This window comes from Sciurus carolinensis, chromosome 9 (genome assembly GCF_902686445.1).
Source record: "Sciurus carolinensis chromosome 9, mSciCar1.2, whole genome shotgun sequence".
NCBI lineage: Eukaryota > Metazoa > Chordata > Mammalia > Rodentia > Sciuridae > Sciurus > Sciurus carolinensis.
The window spans coordinates 70663224-70686782 of record NC_062221.1 but is presented as its reverse complement, the minus strand read 5'-3'; the positions used below and the strand labels follow the sequence as shown (position 1 = coordinate 70686782).

Sequence of the window (23559 nt, the reverse complement as noted above, 5' to 3'; positions counted from 1 at the left end):
GTGAGTTGATTTGACTCAAAGCGACCGCTCCAGAACACCGGTGGCCTGCCTGGAGGAGGAGCGCAGTGGGTTGCTTGGTCTCCGAGCGAATGCTCCTGAACACCCGGGGGGCTACCCCGAGGAGGAGGAAGAACAGGGCGGGTCACTTGGACTCAGAGTGACTGCCTAGGGCTGCGGGAGGAGGAGACATGAAGTGAGTTGCTTGGACTCCTAGTGACTGCGTCGGAATACCGAGTGGCTGACTGGAGGAAGAGGTGTGTGGCAGGTCTCTGGGACTCGGAGCTATTGTACGGGGCTCCAGGTGGCGACTCAGAGGAGGGGCCGCATAGCCAGGTGATTAGGTGCAGAGCAGGTCCCAGGACCTAGGCGGCTTCTTGGTGGAAGAGCCACACAGAGACACGCCTAGGGGCGGAACGAAGTTTCCAGGACTGCGGGCAGATTCTTTGAGGAGAGGCAGCCTAAGGAGACTCGCCTGTGAAGGGTGAGGCTCCCAGGCCCAGGAGGTAGGTCCGGGCCCCTGGGAACGTTGCAGAGGAAGACAGCCCAGCCCAGGCGGTAGTTGTAGATTGAGGGGAACCTCTAGGAGGGGAACTGACCAGCGAGACCTCCCCACCGGGTGAGTCTTCCCTGCCGGGTGAGGTTTTCCCACAAGGACGGTAAAACCAGAGACACAGGCACAAACAGGCCTTGCCTCAGGCCGCAGCCTAGTTCCCCGTTGGATGACCATTGGTCAACAAGTGGAGGCACCTCTGCCCACTATCAGGGAATGTACCCCACCTGAGGGTCACCAATCTTAGAGAGGCAGCTTCCTTGTAGAGCACCACGATATCAACTTCCTCCAAGACTGCAGGCTACTGAAGGATAAGAGGGGATATCTAGCAATCTTCAGGGACATTATAAATCAACAGAGGAAATCTGCAATATTTTAATGACCCACTGATTCCTGAACAATATGAGAAAACAAGGGAAGAAATGCCCCAAACAAATCTAGATGTTACATCAATAAAATCCAATGACAGCATGGCAGAAGAAATGACAGAAAGGGAGTTCAGAATGTACATAATTAAAATGATCAGGGAAGCAAATGATGAGATGAAAGAGCAAATGCAGGCATTCAATGATGAGATGAAAGAGCAAATGCAGGCATTGAATGATAGCACCAATTGACAGTTAAAAGAGCAAATACAGGAAGCAAAAGATCATTTCAATAAAGAGTTAGAGATATTGAAAAAAAAACAAACAGAAATCCTTGAAATGAAGGAAACAATAAACCAAATTAAGAACTCCACAGAAAGCATAACCAATAGGATAGAACACCTGGAAGACAGAACCTCAGATATTGAAGATAAAATATTTAACCTTGAAAAGAAAGTTGAACAAACAGAGAAGATGGTAAGAAATCATGAACAGAATCTCCAAGAACTATGGGATATCATGAAAAGGCCAAATTTGAGAATTATTGGGATTGAGGAAGGCTTAGAGAAACAAACCAAAGAAATGAACAATCTATTCAATGAAATAATTTCAGAAAATTTCCCAAATCTGAAGAATGAAATGGAAAATCAAGTTCAAGAGGCGTATAGGACTCCAAATACACAAAATTACAACAGACCCACACCAAGGCACATTATAATGAAAATACCTAACATACAAAATAAAGACAGAATTTTAAAGGCTGTGAGAGAAAAGAACCAAATTACATTCAGGGGGAAACCAATATGGATATCAGCAGATTTTTCAATCCAGACCCTAAAAGCTAGAAGGACCTGGAACAACATTTTTCAAGCTCTGAAAGAAAATGGATGCCAACCAAGAATCTTATACCCAGCAAAACTTACCTTCAAATTTGATGATGAAATAAAATCCTTCCATGATAAACAAAAGTTAAAAGAATTTACAAAAAGAAAGCCAGCATTACAGAACATTCTCAGCAAAATATTCCATGAGGAAGAGATAAAAAACAAAGAAGCAAATCAGCAAAGGGAGGAATTATCCTACAGGAACTATCAAATAAAGGAGGAACCAAGTTATGTCAAAAAATAAATAAATAAATAAAATTTAAAAAATGAACCAAATGACCGGGAATACAAATCATATCTCAATAATAACCCTGAATGTTAATGGCCTGAATTCATCAATCAAAAGACATAGACTGGCAGACTGGATTAAAAAGAAAGATCCAACAATATGTTGCCTGCAAGAGACTCACCTCATAGAAAGAGATACCCATAGACTAAAGGTGAAAGGATGGGGAAAAACATACCATGCACATGGACTCAGCAAAAAAGCTGGAGTATCCATCCTCATTTCAGATAATGTGGACTTCAAGCCAAAGTTAGTCAGAAGGGATAAAGAAGGACATTTCATACTGCTTAAGGGAAGCATAAATCAGCAAGATATAACAATCATAAACATCTATGCCCCAAAGAGTGGCTCATCCATGTAGGTCAAACAAATCCTTCTCAATTTTAGAAACCAAATAGACCATAACACAATAATACTAGGTGATTTTAACATTCCTCTCTCACCACTGGACAGATCTTCCAAACAAAAATTGAACAAAGAAACCATAGATCTCAATAACACAATCAATAATTTAGACTTAACAGACATTTATAGAATATACCATCCAATCAAGAGCGAATACACTTTCTTCTCAGCAGCACATGGATCCTTCTCTAAAATAGACCATATTTTATGCCACAAAGCTACTGTTAGCAAATACAAGAAGATAGAGACACTACCTTGTATTCTATCAGATCATAATGGATTAAAGTTAGAAATAAATGAAAGAGTAAAAAACAAAAATTAAAGAAACCTAAAAAAAAAAAAAAACCAGCAACTACTCCAACACCTGGAGATTAAACAATATGCTATTATATGATGAATGGATAACAGAAGATATTAGGAAGGAAATTAAAAAATTCTTAGAGGTAAATGAGAACAAAGAAAGATCATATCAAAATCTCTGGGACACTATGAAAGCAGTACTTAGAGGAAGATTTATTTCATGGAGCGCATTTAATAAAAGAAGTAAAACTCAACAAATAAACTACTTAACACTACAGCTCAAAGCCCTAGAAAAAGAAGAACAGACCAACACCAAAAGTAATAGAAGACAGAAAATAGTTAAACTCAGAGCTGAAATCAATGAAATTGAAACAAAAGAAACAATACAAAAAATTGACAAATAGTTGGTTCTTCGAAAAAATAAACAAAATTGATAAACCTTTAGCCACACTAACAAACAGAAAACGAGAGAAAACCCAAATCACTAAAATTCGGAATGAACAAGGAAATATCACAACAGACACAACTGAAATACAAAACATAATTAGAAGCTATTTTGAAAATCTATACTCCAACAAAATAGAAAATTTCAAAGACATCAACAGGTTTCTAGAGACATATGAATTGCCTAAACTGAACGAGGAGGACATACACAATTTAAATAGACCAATTTCAAGTAATGAAATAGAAGAAGTCATCAAAAGCCTTCCAACAAAGAAAAGTCCAGGACCAGATGGGTTCTCAGCCGAGTTCTACAAAACCTTTAAAGAAGAGCTCATTCCAATACTTCTCAAAGTATTCCATAAAATAGAAGAGGAGGGAACCCTCCCAAACTCATTCTATGAAGCCAATATTACCCTGATACCTAAACCAGACAGAGACACATCGAGGAAAGAAAATTTCAGACCAATATCCTTAATGAACACCGACGCAAAAATTCTCAACAAAATTTTAGCAAATCGCATACAAAAATATATTAAAAAGATAGTGCACCATGATCAAGTGGGTTTCATCCCAGGGATGCAAGGTTGGTTCAACATCAGGAAATCAATAAATGCAATTCACCATATCAACAGACTTAAAGTCAAGAATCACATGATTATTGTGATAGATGCAGAAAAAGCATTTGATAAAATACAGCACCCCTTCATGCTCAAAACACTAGAAAAAATAGGGATAGTGGGAACATTCCTTAACATTGTAAAGGCCATCTACGCTAAACCCATTGCTAATATCATTCTAAATGGTGAAAAACTGAAAGCATTCCCTCTAAAAACTGGAACAAGGCAGGGATGCCCTCTTTCACCACTTCTATTCAATATCGTCCTTGAAACTCTAGCCAGAGCAATTAGACAGACCAAAGAAATTAAAGGGATACGAATAGGAAAAGAAGAACTCAAACTATCCCTATTTGCTGATGATATGATGGTAAACTTAGAGGAACCAGGAAATTCCACCAGAAAACTTTTAGATCTCATAAGTGAATTCAGTAAAGTAGCGGGATATAAGATCAATGCACATAAATCGAAGGCATTTTTATACATAAGCGATGAATCTTCAGAAAGAGAAATTAGGAAAACTACCCCATTCACAATAGCTTCGAAAAAAATAAAGTATTTGGGAATCAATCTCACAAAAGAGGTGAAAGACCTCTACAATGAGAACTACAAAACACTAAAGAAAGAAATTCAAGAAAACCTTAGAAGATGGAAAGATCTCCCATGTTCTTGGATAGGAAGAATTAATATTGTCAAAATGGCCATACTACCAAAAGTGCTATACAGATTCAATGCAATTCCAATTAAAATCCCAATGATGTACCTTACAGAAATAGAGCAAGCAATTATGAAATTCATCTGGAAGAATAAAAAACCCAGAATAGCTAAAGTAATCCTTGGCAGAAAGAGTGAAGCAGGGGGTATCGCAATACCAGATCTTCAACTCTACTACAAAGCAATAGTAACAAAAACGGCATGGTATTGGTACCAAAATAGAAAGGTGGATCAATGGTACAGAATAGAGGACACGGACACAAACCCAAATAAATACAATTTTCTCATACTACACAAAGGGGCCAAAAATATGCAATGGAGAAAAGATAGCCTCTTCAACAAATGGTGCTGGGAGAATTGGAAATCCATATGCAACAGAATGAAACTAAACCCATATCTCTCACCATGCACGAAACTAAACTCAAAATGGATTAAGGATCTCGGAATCAGACCAGAGACCTTGCATCTTATAGAAGAAAAAGTAGGTCCAGAGCTTCAACATGTCGGCTTAGGACCAGACTTCCTCAACAGGACTCCCATAGCACAAGAAATAAAAGTAAGAATTAATAACTGGGATAGATTCAAACTAAAAAGCTTTCTCTCAGCAAAGGAAACTATCAGCAATGCAAAGAAAGAGCCTACAGAGTGGGAGAAAATCTTTGCCAATCATACTTCAGATAGAGCGCTAATCTCCAGAATCTATAAAGAACTCAAAAAACTCTACACCAAGAATGTAAATAATCCAATTGACAAATGGGCTAAGGAAATGAATAGACAATTCACAGAAGAAGATCTACAAGCAATCAACAAACATATGGAAAAATGTTCAACATCTCTAGTAATAAGAGAAATGCAAATCAAAACCACCCTAAGATTCCATCTCACCCCAATTAGAATGGCAATTATCAAGAATACAACCAACAACAGGTGTTGGCAAGGATGTGGGGAGAAAGGTACACTCTTACATTGCTGGTGGGGCTGCAAATTAGTGCAGCCACTCTGGAAAGCAGTGTGGAGATTCCTTAGAAAACTTGGAATGGAACCACCATTTGACCCAGGTATCCCACTCCTTGGCCTATACCCAAAGGACTTAAAATCAGCATATTACAGAGATACAGCCACATCAATGTTCATAGCTGCTCAGTTCACAATAGCCAGATTGTGGAACCAACCTAGATGTCCTTCAATTGATGAATGGAGGATCCAAGATGGCGGCCTAGAGGGAGACTGCACCCCCTGTCGCTCCAGAACCCAGGAGTTAAGAAGGGGAGGCATTGAGAGACTCGGACTGAAATAGAGCCACGGGTGAGTCTGCCCACTGGGTAAAGCTCGGCCCGGGGGGCAGGCCCAGATAGAGGTGGCTTATTGGAGCCGGGCAGGGCAGCTAGAGTCATCCACAGGCAGCCCTGCGCACTCTGGCGGTGGGCCCCGCCCACACAGCCAGCTTCTCCAGGTTCTCGGAACGGAACTGGCCCGGTAGTGAGAGCCTTTCTGACCAGAACAAGCTCCGAGTCCCGGAGCCAGTGCAGCTCAGCGTACTCTGGCACGCAAGCAGATTCAGGGTCCAGACAGGGCAGCCAGAGTCTTCCCCAAGTAGTCTGGACCCCTGCGGTGGGAGGTGCCGTTCAAGGCTAGCCTCTCGGAGCTGACCGCCCAGTGAGAGACTTTCTACATAGAACCAGCCACAAGCCCCCGAACCAATGGAGAGCCTCGATCCGCAAACAGCCTCTGGGATCAGGGCAGGACAGCCAGACACCTCTTCAGGCGGCTCTGCCCACTCCGGCTGCAGGCTCTCTTCTCGGGGCGATCCAAGATGGCGGCCTAGAGGGAGACTGCACCCCCAGTCGCTCCAGAACCCAGGAGTTAAGAAGGGGAGGCATTGAGAGACTCGGATTGAAATAGAGCCACGGGTGAGTCTGCCCACTGGGTAAAGCTCGGCCCGGGGGGCAGGCCCAGATAGAGATGGCTTATTGGAGCCGGGCAGGGCAGCTAGAGTCTTCCCAAGGTAGCCTTCCACACTCCGGCAGTGAGCTCCTCCCACACGGCCAGCTGCACGGTGCAGACCCACAGTGAGAGCATTTCAGCACAGAGCCAGTTCCAAATCGTGGAACCAGTAGGGGGCTAGGGGCAGTTTTCTTCGGATACGCTGCTTTATCAGATTCCTCCAAGACATCAGGCTACTGAAGGCTGGGAGGTGATACACTGGAAATCTACCGGGACACTATAAGCCAATAGCGGAAAACTGCAATATCTCAGGGTCCCACTGACAACTGACCAATATGAGAAAACAAGGGAAGAAAATGTCCCAAACAAACCTAGATACTACATCAATAAAACCCAATGACAGCACAGCAGAAGAAATGTCAGAAAGGGAGTTCAGAATGTACGTAATTAAAACGATCAGGGAAGCAAATGAGGAGATGAAAGAGCAAATGCAGGCATTGAAGGAGGAGATGAAAGAGCAAATGCAGGCATTAAATGATCGCACCAATCAACAGTTAAAAGACCAAATACGGGAAGCAAGAGATCATTTCAATAAAGAGTTAGAGATACTAAAAAAAAACCAAACTGAAATACTTGAAATGAAGGAAACAATAAACCAAGTTAAAAACTCCATAGAAAGCATAACCAATAGAATGAAGCACCTGGAAGACAGAACCTCAGACATTGAAGACAAATTATTTAATCTTGAAAGCAAAGTTGGCCAAACAGAAAAGATGGTAAGAAATCATGAACAGAATCTACAAGAATTATGGAATATCATGAAAAGGCCAAATTTAAGAATTATTGGGATTGAGGAAGGCTTAGAGAAACAAACCAAAGGAATGAACAATCTATTCAATGAAATAATATCAGAAAATTTCCCAAATCTGAAGAATGAAATGGAAAACCAAATACAAGAGGCTTATAGAACTCCAAACATAAAAATTACAACAGACCCACACCAAGGCACATTATTATGAAAATACCTAACATACAAAATAAAGACAGAATTTTAAAGGCCGCGAGAGAAAAGAATCAAATTACATTCAGAGGGAAACCAATAAGAATATCAGCAGATTTTTCAATCCAGACCCTAAAAGCCAGAAGGGCCTGGAACAACATTTTTCAAGCTCTGAAAGAAAACGGATGCCAACCAAGAATCTTATACCCAGCAAAACTTACCTTCAAATTTGACGATGAAATAAGATCCTTCCATGATAAACAAAAGCTAAAGGAATTTACAAAAAGAAAGCCAGCATTACAGAACATTCTCAGCAAAATATTCCATGAGGAAGAGATGAAAAACAACGATGCAAATCAGCAACAGGAGGCGCTAGCCTAAAGGAATAGCCAAATAAAGGAGAAACCAAATCATGTCAAAAACAAATATGAGTCAATTGACTGGGAATACAAATCATATCACAATAATAACCCTGAATGTTAATGGCCTGAATTCATCAATCAAAAGACACAGACTGGCAGATTGGATTAAAAAGAAAAATCCAACAATATGCTGCCTGCAAGAGACTCACCTCATAGAAAGAGACACCCATAGACTAAAGGTGAAAGGATGGGGAAAAATATACCATGCACACGGACACAGCAAAAAAGCTGGAGTATCCATCCTCATCTCAGATAATGTGGACTTCAAACCAAAACTAGTCAGAAGGGATAAAGAAGGACATTACATGCTGCTTAAGGGAAGCATAAATCAGCAAGACATAACAATCATAAATATCTATGCCCCGAACATTGGCTCATCCACGTACGTCAAACAAATCCTTCTCAATTACAGAATTCAAATAGACCACAACACAATCATACTAGGCGATTTTAACACACCTCTCTCACCACTGGATAGATCGTCCAAACAAAAATTGAATAAAGAAACTATAGATCTCAACAACACAATCAGCAATTTAGACTTAACAGACATATATAGAATATACCATCCAACAAAGAACGAATACACTTTCTTCTCAACAGCACATGGATCCTTCTCTAAAATAGACCATATTTTATGCCACAAAGCTACTGTTAGCAAATACAAGAAGATAGAGATACTACCTTGTACTCTATCAGATCATAATGGATTGAAATTAGAAATAAATGACAGAATAAAAAACAGAAACTTCTCCAATACTTGGAGACTAAATAATACACTATTATACGATGAATGGATAACAGAAGACATCAGGAGGGAAATAAAAAAATTCTTAGAAGTAAACGAGAACAAAGACACATCATATCAAAATCTCTGGGACACTATGAAAGCAGTACTTAGAGGAAGATTTATTTCATGGGGTGCATTCAAAAAAAGAAGTAGAAATCAACAAATAAACGACTTAACACTACAGCTCAAAGCGCTAGAAAAAGAAGAGCAGACCAATACCAAAAGTAGTAGAAGACAGGAAATAGTTAAAATCAGAGCCGAAATCAACGAAATCGAAACAAAAGAAACAATTGGAAAAATTAACAAAATAAATAGTTGGTTCTTTGAAAAAATAAATAAAATTGATAAACCCTTAGCCACACTAACAAAGAGAAAGAGAGAGAAAACTCAAATTACTAAAATTCGGAATGAACAAGGAAACATCACAACAGACACGAGTGAAATACAAAACATAATTAGAAGCTATTTCGAAAATCTATACTCCAACAAAACAGAAAACCTCGAAGACATCAACAAATTTCTAGAGACATATGAATTACCTAAACTGAACGAGGAGGACATATACAACCTAAATAAACCAATTTCAAGCAATGAAATAGAAGAGGTCATCAAAAGCCTACCAACAAAGAAAAGTCCAGGACCAGATGGGTTCTCAGCCGAGTTCTACAAAACCTTTAAAGAAGAGCTCATTCCAATACTCCTCAAACTATTCCATGAAATAGAAGAGGAGGGAACCCTCCCAAACTCGTTCTATGAAGCCAATATCACCCTGATACCTAAACCAGACAGAGACACATCGAGGAAGGAAAATTTCAGACCAATATCCTTAATGAACATCGATGCAAAAATTCTCAACAAAATTTTAGCAAATCGCATACAAATATATATTAAAAAGATAGTGCACCACGATCAAGTGGGTTTTATCCCAGGGATGCAAGGTTGGTTCAACATTCGGAAATCAATAAATGTCATTCACCATATCAACAGACTTAAAGTTAAGAATCACATGATTATTTCAATAGATGCAGAAAAAGCATTCGATAAAATACAGCATCCCTTCATGCTCAAAACACTAGAAAAAATTGGGGTAGTGGGAACATTCCTAAACATTATAAAGGCAATCTACGCTAAGCCCATGGCTAATATCATTCTAAATGGTGAAAAACTGAAAGCGTTCCCCCTAAAAACTGGAACAAGGCAGGGATGCCCTTCTATTCAACATCGTCCTTGAGACTCTAGCCAGAGCAATCAGACAAACCAAAGAAATTAAAGGGATACGAATAGGAAAAGAAGAACTCAAACTATCCCTGTTCGCTGATGACATGATTATATATTTAGAGGAACCTGGAAATTCCACCAGAAAACTTTTAGAACTCATAAGTGAATTCAGTAAAGTAGCAGGTTACAAGATCAATGCTCATAAATCCAATGCATTTTTATACATAAGTGATGAATCTTCAGAAAGAGAAATTAGGAAAACTACCCCATTCACAATAGCATCGAAAAAAATAAAATACTTGGGAATCAATCTCACAAAAGAGGTGAAAGACCTCTACAATGAGAACTACAGAACACTAAAGAAAGAAATTAAAGAAAACCTTAGAAGATGGAAAGATCTCCCATGTTCCTGGATAGGCAGAATTAATATCATCAAAATGGATATACTACCTAAAGTGCTATACAGATTCAATGCAATTCCAATTAAAATCCCAATGATGTACCTTGCAGAAATAGAGCAAGCAATTATGAAATTCATCTGGAAGAATAAAAAACCTAGAATAGCTAAAGCAATCCTCAGTAGCAAGAGCGAAGCAGGGGGTATTGCAATACCAGATCTTCAACTCTACTACAAAGCAATAGTAACAAAAACGGCATGGTATTGGTACCAAAATAGACAGGTAGATCAATGGTACAGAATAGAGGACATGGACACAAACCCAAATAAATACAATTTTCTCATACTAGACAAAGGTTCCAAAAATATGCAATGGAGAAAAGATAGCCTCTTCAACAAATGGTGCTGGGAAAACTGGAAAACCATATGCAATAGAATGAAATTAAACCCCTATCTCTCACCCTACACAAAACTCAACTCAAAATGGATCAAGGACCTTGGAATCAGACCAGAGACCCTGCATCTTATAGAAGAAAAAGTAGGTCCAAATCTTCAACTTGTTGGCTTAGGATCAGACTTCCTTAACAGGACTCCCATAGCACAAGAAATAAAAGCAAGAATCAACAACTGGGATAGATTCAAACTAAAAAGCTTTCTCTCAGCAAAGGAAACTATCAGAAATGTGAAGAGAGAGCCTACGGAGTGGGAGAATATTTTTGCCAACCATACCTCAGATAGAGCGCTAATTTCCAGAATCTATAAAGAACTCAAAAAACTCTACACGAAGAATACAAATAATCCAATCAACAAATGGGCTAAGGAAATGAACAGACACTTCACAGAAGAAGATGTACAAGTAATCAACAGATATATGAAAAAATGTTCAACATCCCTAGTAATAAGAGAAATGCAAATCAAAACTACCCTAAGATTTCATCTCACCCCAATTAGAATGGCGATTATCAAGAACACAAGCAACAATAGGTGTTGGCGAGGATGTGGTGAAAAAGGAACACTCATACATTGCTGGTGGGGCTGCAAATTAGTGCAGCCACTCTGGAAAGCAGTGTGGAGATTCCTCAGAAAGCTTGGAATGGAAACACCATTTGACCCAGCTATCCCACTCCTTGGTCTATACCCAAAGGACTTAAAATCAGCATACTACAGAGATACAGCCACATCAATGTTCATTGCTGCTCAATTCACCATAGGCAGATTGTGGAACCAACCTAGATGCCCTTCAGTTGATGAAAGGATAAAGAAACTGTGGCATATTTATACAATGGAATATTACTCCGCAATGAAGAATGATAAAATTATGGCATTTGTAGGCAAATGGTCGAAATTGGAGAATATCATGCTAAGTGAGATAAGCCAATCTCAAAAAACTAAAGGACGAATGATCTCGCTGATAAGCGGATGAGGACATATAATGGGGGTGGGAGGGGTTAGCATTAGGTTTAGGGTTAGGTTTAGAGTTAGGCTAAGGAGAGCGGTAAGAATGAAGGAAAGAAGGACTGTATAAAGGGAAAAGGGTGGGAGGGGTGGGGGGGAAGGGATAAAAAAGAAACATCATTACCCTATGTAAACGTAAAAAAATAAATAAAAATAAATAAATAAAAAAAATTGATGAATGGATAAAGAAACTGTGGTATATATATACAATGGAATATTACTCAATCATAAAGAATGATAAAATTATGGCATTTGCAGGCAAATGGATGAAATTGGAGAATATAATGCTAAGTGAGATAAGCCAATCTCAAAAACCAAAGGATGAATGATATCGCTAATAAGTGGATGATGACACATAATGGGGGGTGGGAGGGGTTAGTGTTAGGGTTAGAGATAGGGTTAGGAAGGGGGGCAAGAATGGAGAAAGGAAGGACTGTATAGAGGGAAAAGAGGGGTGGGAGGGGTGGGAGGGGTGGGGGGGAACGGAAAAAATAACAGAAAAAAAAAAGAACTAGTCATAGGAAGAATACAAATTGTACTTATGATTAACCTATTTATTTTTTATTAAGTGGGGAAATATTCTTAAACTTAGTCATAAACCCTAAGAAAGCAATGAAGATCAAACACCACATCAAAGCTCAGAGGAATACATTCTCATATACCTATATATAACTTTTAGAGAATTTGTATACTAAAGAAATCAAGACTTCTTATAAATTTGAGAAAAATCATAATTGCTTATTTATGATTTCATCTAAGTATTAATATTAAACTTTATTTTACATTAAAAAAAATAATGGTGCAGCTACTTTGGAAATAGCCTGGTAATTCAGTAAGCTAAACACAAAACTAACATGTGATAATTAACCTTGACTCAAGTTGGCTAGGCTGTAATACCCAGTTGTTTGGTCAAATGCTAGTCTACATGTTGTTGTGAAGATATTTTGAAAATGCAATTAGCATTTACCATCAGTCAACTTTATGTAATAAAGATCACCCTCAATAATGTTAATGATCCTCATCCAATCAGCTGAATGCCTTAAGAGTAAAAACAGGTTTCCCAGAGAAGGAATCCTGCCTCAAGACTGAAACAGAATCCTGTGTGAGTCTCCAGCCCATCAGTTAGCCCTATAGATTTCAGACTCTCGACTGCAGCTCCAACTCTTGTCTGAGTTCCCTGCCAGCCCCTATAATCAAATAAGCCAGTTCCCTAAAGGAAATCTCCATCTTTCTCTTTCTCCACTCTATAGACAGATAACAATATATATCTGTGTGCAGAGAGAAACCATATAGATATATACCTACATGTGGATACCATAAGGATATCTATATAAACTTAGGAATGTAACTGCTGGGTCAAATGGTTGTCAGTCAGGGTTCCCCAAAGAAACAGAACCAAGAGAATAGTATATAGAGAGATATAGATACAGATAGTCAACAGATTAACACCATCTACCACTAGATTCACCATATGCCATGAGATCCATGTTGTACCAGTACTTTCTTCATTTCTTTTAAAGACTGAAAAATATTCCAGTTTAGACATACAGGACACTTTATCAATTAATGGGTCATGTTCACTTTTAGCTATGATGAATAATGCTTCTGGGAACATGTGTGTACAGACGTTTTGTGTGAATACATATTTCATTTCTCTGGGGTATACACCTAGGAATGGCATTTCTGGGTCACATGGTCCCAGTCAGGGTTCTCCAGGGAAAGAGAAGCAATAGAATTCGTGGATGGACACATAGGTGACAAAACTTTTTTTGAGAAAGAGAATGAAATTGGTTAAAATTATGCATATATGAATATGCCACATTAAAACCCATTGTTCTATATAATTATTTGCATCAATAAAAATATTTTTTAAAAGAAAGAGAATGAAAACAGTGAAGAAAATGGAGGGGCTAGGGAAGAGTATAACACAGAAACAAGTTTTTGGTAATGTTCCTAGTTTTGGGGTTAGGTGATGGACTCACTGATATTCATTATATTAACCTTTATATATTACAAATATGTTACATATATATTCTTTTACATGTAAAAATATTATAAGATATACTAAATAAAAATGATGAGAATAAGAGGAAAGCCTTTAAAATTAATGAAAATATTTTCTAACCAAGTTTGGAAAAAATACTGATAAATACATTTCAATATTCGAAAAAATAAGGAGAAGAAAAGGCACCAACGAGAATATACTTTACTCTAAGATAATATAAAAACTGACAGAAACTGCATTTCTTTAACAGAGAAACTCAGAGGGGATGAATACTGTATCACCTGCATGGAAATAGAATCTCTATTATTTTCTGGATCTGTGACTCAAAATAGGAACATCAGAACCTAGAGTTAACTTAAAGTTCTGTGAGTATGGAGCTTTTTGGAGCTAAATTTGGCAACAAGAACAAATAATCCAATGATTGTCAATACAAAGGTTAGCAGCAACAAAGGAAAATGTAATTATTCAATTCCTGTTTTGTATTCTAGTTTTTTAAGAAGGAATGAATGGTCTTTAAATTGTGAAAAGTACAGAAGGAAGTTGAAGAAGGAACTGGAGTCCTAGTTTAGTGAAGCACAAAAATCATCTACTTATACTCAGTATCAAGTCCTTAGCTACCTAACTTGTAAGTACCATCTGGAGATCAGTTTATATCAACCTTCTGGAAAATTCTAGAAGAACTAGACAGACAGTGTATAACAAGTTTTTAAAAAAGACCATAGTGAAGTCTTTCAGACTATTAAGGCTATGCAAATTTGAATCTAAATAAAATATGAACAAACAATATTCTACAGTATATTAAAAAAATAGTACATTAAGACCAATTTGGAAAAAAAAAAACCAAACTGGATTTGTTCTAGAAATTAAGGGTGACTCAATATCGAAAAATTGAATGATATAGTTTACTGCAATACCAGATTTTTACTGAAGAGGAATATTATATGACCATCTCCATTGATGCTTAAAAGGCATTCAACAAAATTCAACACTCTTTCCTGATTTTTTTTTCCCCTATGGTGCTGGGAATTGAACCCAGGTCCTTGCACATGCTAGGCAAGCATACTACTACTGAGCCACATCCCCAGTCCCCCTTTTCTGATTTTGATAAATAAAAAATATAATGAAATAGGACTTGGTGGATACTCAATAAACTATATATACTCAACTCAGTCCCCAAGCTGGCATTATACTTAAAGAGAAATCATTAGATTTCTCTCTAAAGTGAGGAACAACAACATCTCTAGCAATTAGAGAAATACAAATTAAAACTACCCTGAGATTTCATCTATTCTAGTTCAAATAGCAATTATTAAGAATATAAGTAACAATAAATGTTGGGGAGGATGTGGAAAAGGTTACCCTCATACATTGCTGGTGGGACTGTGAATTGGTTTTCAGAAAACTAAGAACAGAACCACCATTTGACCCAGTTATCCCACTCCTTGCTATATATTCAGAAGAGTTAAAATCAGCATACTGCAGTGACACAGCCATATCAATGTTTCTAGCAGCTCAACTCACAACAGCTAAGCTATGGAATCAACACAGGCATCCTTCAACAGATGAATGGATAAATAAAATATGGTTTATATACATAATGGAATATTACTCAGCCATAATGAAGAATGAAATTATGGCATTTGCCAGTAAATGGATGGAACTGGAGAATATCATGTGAAGTGAAATATGCCAATCCCCAAACCAAAGGTTGAATGTTCTCTCTGATATGTGGATGTTAACACACAACAAAGGGGAGGGAGGGAAGAATAGAAGTTCAGTGGATTAGACAAGGGGAATAAAGGGAAAGGAGGGGGGGATAGAAATAGGAAAGACAGTGGAATGAATCTGACATAACTTTCCTATGATATATGAATATACCACATTGAATCTCAACATCATGTATACCTATAAGACCGAGATCCTAATTAGGAATAAATTATACTCCATGTTTGTATTAATATGTCAAAATAGACTCTAGTGTCATGTATAACTAAAAAGAACAAATAAAAGTTTAAAAAATAAAGGGAGGAACAAAACAAGGATACCGGCTATTTTTATTATTTACTATTGAATTGGATGTACTAGCCAATGTCATCAGACAAAGGAAAATAACTATAAGCAAACAAACTAAAATGGAAGAAGTAAACTATCTTAATTTTCAGGTAACCTGAGACACCTGAAAATCCAAAAAAGTCAATAACAAATTACAACAAAATAAAATAATTCAAATTAACACCAAAATGAATAACCACCACATATACTAACAATACCCAGTAATAAGATATAAGGGAAAAGCAGATCCTACTGTAACAATCATCAAAAAATACAAAATACTCAGGAATGAACTTAAAAAAGACATGTACAAAGCTTAAGTGACGAAAAGTTTAAAATATTTCTTTAATAAAGAAAACTGGACTTGGATAAGGGGAAAGGCATCTTATTCTTGGATAGGACAATTCAACATCATAAAGTTGATATGAAATTTAATATGGATTGAATAAAAATATCAGTAGGTTTTTTCCCTGAAGGTAGACAAGTTGATTTTAAAGAGTATTTGAAAAAAATAAATAAATGCAAGAATAGCCAGGGAAACACTTCAATAGAAAAGCAGTGAAAGAAGTCAGTCTTTCAGATATTAAAGACATAAATAAGCATGGTGGAAGTGATGAAAAACAGGTAGAAAGATCAATGGAAGAAATGGACCTGTGATGTACAGATATTTAGTATACGATTAAGGTGACATTTAAACCAACGATATCTGTGATATCACCATTTAGAAAAGGATAAAATTAGATCTCATTCTTATACCAAATAGCAAAAACCAACAAAAGGATAAAGAGATATAATGCAAATGAATATGAAATGATCCAACTTCTAAAAGAAAACACTGGCAAATTCCTTTAGGACCTAGAAAAGGGAAAAGTCTTCTCACTATAACCCCAAAACTAAAACCAATAAAATCTGACAACACATTCTGTTTGTGAGGCTGTGGAAGAAACAGGTATTCTCATATACCATTGATGGAAATGCAAATGGCACAATCACACTGGAGTGGGATTTGGTAAAACCTAGCAAAATTAAAGATACATTTATCCTATGACTTTTAATTAAAATCCCTTTTTCATCTTCCCCAGGGGTGTACATCAACAAACAAAATATGCACAAGGTTATTCACTGGCATTATTTGTAATTACAAAAGACTGGCAACAACCCAAATGTCCATCCACTAGGGTCTACTGAATGACACTGGAGTGCCCTCACAACTGGGTAGTATATAGCTTTTAGAAAGAAATAATGATTTCTCTGTATTATTATGTAGGCAAATTGAGGATATAATTGTTAAATTAAAAAACAAGGCACAGAACACTATAGTTTATTACTTTTGGGTAAGAAAAAAGAGGAACTATATATGCACATAAGTAAATTAGTATATACTTATTTGCACCCATAAATATACTCATTCGTGTGTGTGTGTATGCACATACATACACACATATTTACAGAAAAAAAGACACCCTAGAATGATGAACTAGAAATGAATAAAAATGGATCCTTGCAAGAGGCGGGGAGGAATGGGGTGGAGGAGACAGGGATGAAATGGGGACATCTATGAGCATTCCTTTTAATATAGTTTTGACAAATCAAATGCTTTACATATTCAAAATATTAAATTAGACCAGAAAATGAAAAAAAATTCAACAATTTTAAACAAACTGAAACAAATGAAAATAATGGAATACCATCAGCAACACAGCCACAAATGAAAAAGAATTCCTTTACAATGAAACTTTTGAATAAAACACTTTGTACTCTGCTCCCCTTAGTGGGATATAGTCTAATTATAAAAAGAATTGCAAAGAAATTTCAAATTCTACTTCTAAGTTTTATGGTTAATAGTAATATCAATATTGGAATTTCAATGTATATTTGTCATCTTAAGAATATATTTCTGGATAAAGCAAATAAGTTAATATGTTATGTTCATAAGGATCCATATTTTCATTAAGAGATAAAAATACAAAAAACCCTATGATGTTAAACTTGAATTATAAATCTATCAATACTTGCATATCTATCTTACTCTGTCTGTTCATCTGTCAATCCATCCATCCATCCACCTATCTCATACTCTAGGCTGTGTCACTGAAAGAACCTAGAAACAATGACACCGCAGCAGCAATGAGCAGACCGAGAGCCCTGATCTCAGTTTCTAAATACCTTTCCTCACAAAATGAGGCTACATGAATAAATGATTTGTTTCTAAGTTTGGAGTGTAGAAAGTATTAGGGATCCTGGGATACTTTCCTATATCAGAAAATAAGGATATACTTAAAGACTAATGAATAGGCACAGAGCACAGGACAGCTTGAAGGAGTTTCAATAAAAGCACAGGTGAGACTGAAATTCAGAATTATCCTGGCAAGCTGGAATGTTCAACCAAAACAACATGGAAATTAATATGGATGACTTCACATGACTGTGAATTATTGTATTTATATTTCAATAATCAGCTTTACCAGTATGAGACAGAAGACAACCTGACAAAACAGTAGATTATGTGAAAAAAAAGATGTTTTATAGTTGAATAGGAATCTTAATGAAAAAAGGTTACTAAAAGGCTAATGTAATATTATAAGCAGCACTGAAGAAACTTAGGACCCAAAGTCATGTGAGGTAGAAATCTTCCGCTCTTCCTAGTGAGGCCCACTGGAGTTCAGTGTTAGGTGGATCCTTGAGAGGGCTAATCTTGACGTAATAGCTCTTCTCCTTTTCCTGAGAGCAACTTCAGTTTTTAAACACTTCCCATAAGCCAGGCATTATATTGGATGCTTTTTATATATGTGGCCTAATTCAAGTCTCAAAACAACTCTTCTGAGTTGGGTTCAATTATAATCCATTTTACAAATGAGGAAACTGAGGCTTGACAAAATTAAGTCATCATGGCAACCTGTGATTTAATTCCAAACTCTATAACCAGAATGGTCAAGAGTCTGGGGGAAAAAGTCATATAAAAACATATCAGTAAAGAAACTAGAGGCTTGGGGTTTGCAAGAAGAACAGATTAAGGGGACACGTGGCAGGCATCTTCAAATACTTAAAAAAGAAAAATGTACTATTCCAGAAATAACGGATAGGACTACACACAGGCAGATGACAGCTCCACTGTTTAACAACAAAGGAGCGTGCTTGGAGACCAGGCTTCTGCTAGGGCTACTGAAGGTGTGACTCAGGCACTGGCAGAAGTGGGCTCCATGGACTGTACTGCACCATCTGCTCCAACTCCAGTTCAGCAGGCTACAAGCAGAGTTCCTGTGAGTCTACTCATCTCCCGCCACACTCTTCACCTAAACTCCAAAGTTGATCCCACCTCCCCTCTCTTATCCCATACAGAACAGCTTCCTGTACTCCTGAAGCTCCATCTATTCCAGAGCCCTTCCTGTTACCAAAGGAGAGTGAACACTGACTGGGGGGATGATGAAGCTGCCAAAGAGAGTAGAGAGATGCAATCAAGGATTTGGGTTAAGGAGATCAGAGATGCAGCCAGGGCCTGAGATTAAAGAAGGTACAGCTGCAATTAGGGCCTTGAGTTAAAGGGACAGACATGAGCATAACAGACAGCTATTGTAGTTGTCAAACAGAGCAGGCAGCCAGGATTAAGCATAGCACACTGGTGGGGAGAGGCTTCTGGCAGAAATCAATGATAAAAACCAAGTACTGAAAGACTCTGCTTTGAAAAAAATATGTAAGTTGAGACTGAGAATTCTGCAACTAGTAATGAGGGCCCTGAACCCAGAAGCAGACATTTCCAGAACAGATGATGTGGGATGGGACTGTCTACATCAAACACATATGGCAGATCCCGCCAGTTCCAACAAAATTTTCCTAACAACCCTGGTGATGGCAGAGGGCTCTGCATGGCAACGTCAGTGCCCATCACGTGGGTCCTTTGAAGAAAGAGAGTGCAACACCTCTAAGAATTCTATTTCCCCCTAAATATCCATCAACAGAGGATAGAATCATAGCACATCAAATCAAAGTACTCAGAGTGTTGGTTAAAAAAAATTAATCACCAAACTTTATAGACAGGCTTTGTATATCAAAAGCAGGGACTCTGTGTATTTTTAAAAGGACAACAAAAAAAAAGTACCAGTTCAATCCATGAGTTTATACTGACAGTGACAGGATCAATGGATTCTACGTAATGCCACCAGTGTCTGGGAACAAACAGAACCTGAAAACAAAACAAAAAAACAGTTAGCACAAGAACAGGACATTTCATTCTGATGTTAGAATCAGACCCTAAGTGAGGTTGCTAGAGAGAGGGGAAAAAAAAAAACACAAATGAATTCATATAGTGCTGAAGAAAAGGGCAACAAGAAAAAAAACCCCACTATCTCTTTTTCCTTTTATTCATTCCTTCCTTCATTGACAAGTTCATGTGTTGTATGTAGGCTTCTGCCAGTTTCTTTACTCTCCTTATCCTGAACCTTCTCTGTCCACATTTTAAGGCTTCTGAGATTCGAAGTTTTCCTCCCTTCCATTGAAAAATAGTTGGATACATTCTGAGAAAAGGCATAGGCAAAAGTAAAGGACATAGTTTCTGTCTTGTTATAGTTCAAAATCTAGCCAAGGAGAAGATATGTATAGAAAGGTGGCATAAGTAAATTAGAGGACATTTGATGCTTGAGAACTTCAGGAGTGGGAGAAGCAGGGGCTGGGGTGTGGCTCAGTGGTAGAGCACTTGCCTAGCACGTGTGAGGCACTGGGTTTGATTCTCAGCACCATATATAAATAAATAAAATAAAGATCCGTCAACAACTTAAAAAAAAAAAAAAGAGTGGGAGAAGCAGGGGCTGGGGTGTGGCTCAGTGGTAAAGCACTTGCCTAGTACGTGTGAGGCACTGGGTTTGATTCTCAGCACTACATATAAATAAATAAAATAAAGATCCATCAACAACTTAAAAAAAAAAAAAAAAGAGTGGGAGAAGTTGGATACAACTAGGGAGGCAGGGACCACCAGAATGGAGAAAGTGTGATTTGAACCAGGGTTAAGAAAGAAATTAGAGAAAAAGAATGAGTACATGTCAGGAAGAAGTGACACAGGCAGAAGAGGTGGGACTGCTGAGAGATAGTGAGTGTGTCAGACTTGTGGCTGCAGAAGGAGTAATGGGAAATGAGTTGGGAAAACCATGTTAGGGTCTGTGAAGGACCCCAAATTCAGAATAAAGAATGTGGATTTCATCCTGCAGGTATAAGAGACACTGAGAAATTCTGAGTAGGAGGATGGTTAAAAGAGTAACATTAAGAGCAAGTCTGGAAAGGACAGGAGATTCTCGTGATGGTTAATTACTGAATGATAAGATCTAAATAGGAAGTTTTACTAGACAGAAGCAATGGGCAGTCAAGAAGGATGGCATCTGTTCAGACTCAGTATGAGATTGCCTACTAAAGTTTGGGAATAGAAAATGTAGATGATCTGAAGCTTTCAGATTTTGGATTTAGGAAATCAGGGGTACTTGCTCTAAGGGGGCAGGGCTTGGAGGTGGGAAGAGCTCCTTTTAGAACTGGACATTAAAAGGGTCATTGGATTTAGTTACTAAGAGGATTACATGGGCTAGACTGGTGGCACATGCCTATAATCCCAGTGATTCAGGAGGCTAAGACGGGAGGATTGTAAGTTCAAGGATAGCCTCAGAAACTTAGCAAGGCCCTAAACAACTTAGTGAGGCCGTGTCTCAAAATAAAAAACAAGAAAGGCTGGGACTATAGCTCAGTGGTAAAGTGCCTTTGGGTTAAATCTCCAGAACTTCCCACCCCCACTAAAAATATGAGTGTCTTGCAGAGGCCCATGTGTTGAGAGCTTGGTTGCCAGTCTGTGGTACTGGTAGGTGGAACACAGCGGAAAGAAGTTAGGTCATTGAGGGTGAGCAAATGAAAGTGATCTTGGGGCCCAAGCCCCATTCTGTCTCTATCTTTTGTATTCCCCACCACCAAAATGGTAGTATCTACTTGTCCTATGCACTTCTACCATGATGTGCTGTGCCACCACAGGTCCAAAGTAACAGAGCCAAGTGACCATGGACTGAAACCTCTGAAACTGTGAGCCAAAAAAAGTGTTTTCCTTTATTAAGTTTATTTTGTCAGGTGTTTCATTGCAGTGATTGAAAGCTGACTAACACACAGATCATGAATGTCCTATCATAAAATACAGTTTCAGTAAAGTGGTGAAAAAAACTCGTATATGATTAATCAAAGAATAGAGAGAAATGTAAGGAAATCTAATACAACAGACAAAACCAGTCATTCAAATTTGGTTATTAAAAATAGAAGAAAAAATGAATTGGCAACTATCTTATAATCTCATATCCACTAGAATGAACTGGCAACTGTCTCATACACACTAGAATGGTTATAAGAATTATAATAATTAAAAAACATCAAGTGTTGGGGAAGAAGTGAAAAAATTCTTCACTCACAGACTGTTGGAGGGAATGTAAAACTGTATAGGCTTTATAGTAAATAGTTTGGCCATTCCTTAAAATGTTAAATGAAGAATTACCATATGATCCATAAATTACACTTGTAGGGTATCTAAGATACCTAAAATGGATACATTTCTAGACACTTTTGACCTGCCAAAATTGAAATAAGAGGATATAGAAAACCTGAACACACCAATAATAAGCAATGAGATTAGTAATCAAGTAGTAATCAAGATACTAGATAGTATCTTGATAGTAATCAGGTCTCCAAACAAAGAAAAGCCTGGGATCATCTCAGCTGAGTTCTACCAGACCTTTAAAGAAGAACTAATGCCAATGCTCCTCAAATTATTACATTAAATGGAACACAGAACACTTCCAAATTCATTCTATGAAGCCAGTATCATCCTGACACCAAAACCAGATAAGGACACATCAAGGAAAGAAAACTAGAGATCAATATCCCTGATGAATATAGATGCAAAAATCCTTAGTAAAATATTAACAAATTATATTCAACAATATACTAAGAAGATTGTACATCATGACCAAGTTGGTTTTATCCCAGGGATGTAAGCATGGTTCAACATATATAAATCAATAAAGGTAATTCACCGCATAAAGAGAATTAAGGACAAAAATTATTTAGTCATCTCAACAGATGCAGAGAAAACCTTTGACAAAATTCAGCATCTATTCATAATAAAAACGAGGAAGAACCTAGGGAACAGAAGGAACTTACTTCAACATCATAAAGTCTATATACAATAAACCCAAAGCCAACATCATACTGAATGGGGAAAAACTGAAAGCATTTCCTCTAAAACTCAGAACAAGACAAGGATGTTTGTTCACACCATTCCTATTCAATATAGCACTTGAAATTCTAGCTATAGTAATTAGGCAAGAGAAAGAAATAAAAGGGATACAAACAGGGAAGAAAGAAGTCAAATTATCACTGTTTGGAGATGATATTATCCTATACTTAGAAGACCCAAAAGCTTCACTAGAAGACTACTAGAACTAATTTTTAAAAATTAGCAAAGTAGCAGGATATAAAATCAACATATAAAAATCAATAGCTTTCCTATACACCAATAATGAATTTGCTGCAAAAAATCAGGAAAGCAATCCTATTCACAATACCCGCTTCCCCCACCCTGCAAAAAAACCCAAACCAAAAACAAAATGAACAAACAAAATAACAGGAATAAATCTAAGGGGTGAAAGACCTCTGCAATGAAAATTATAGAACAATGAAAAAAGAAATTGAAAAAGACACT

General features: G+C 37.5%; 1 protein-coding gene across 1 annotated transcript in view; it reads right to left on the bottom strand.

The window, feature by feature from the left end:
* The window catches only part of Hspbap1 (HSPB1 associated protein 1), a 73315-nt gene that overhangs the window by 2740 nt on the left and 47016 nt on the right, over window positions 1-23559 (bottom strand). The window contains exon 6 of the mRNA XM_047565164.1: window positions 19942-20025. Coding sequence (XP_047421120.1) covers window positions 19942-20025 — 84 coding nt within the window. The remainder of the gene's footprint in view (window positions 1-19941; window positions 20026-23559) is intronic.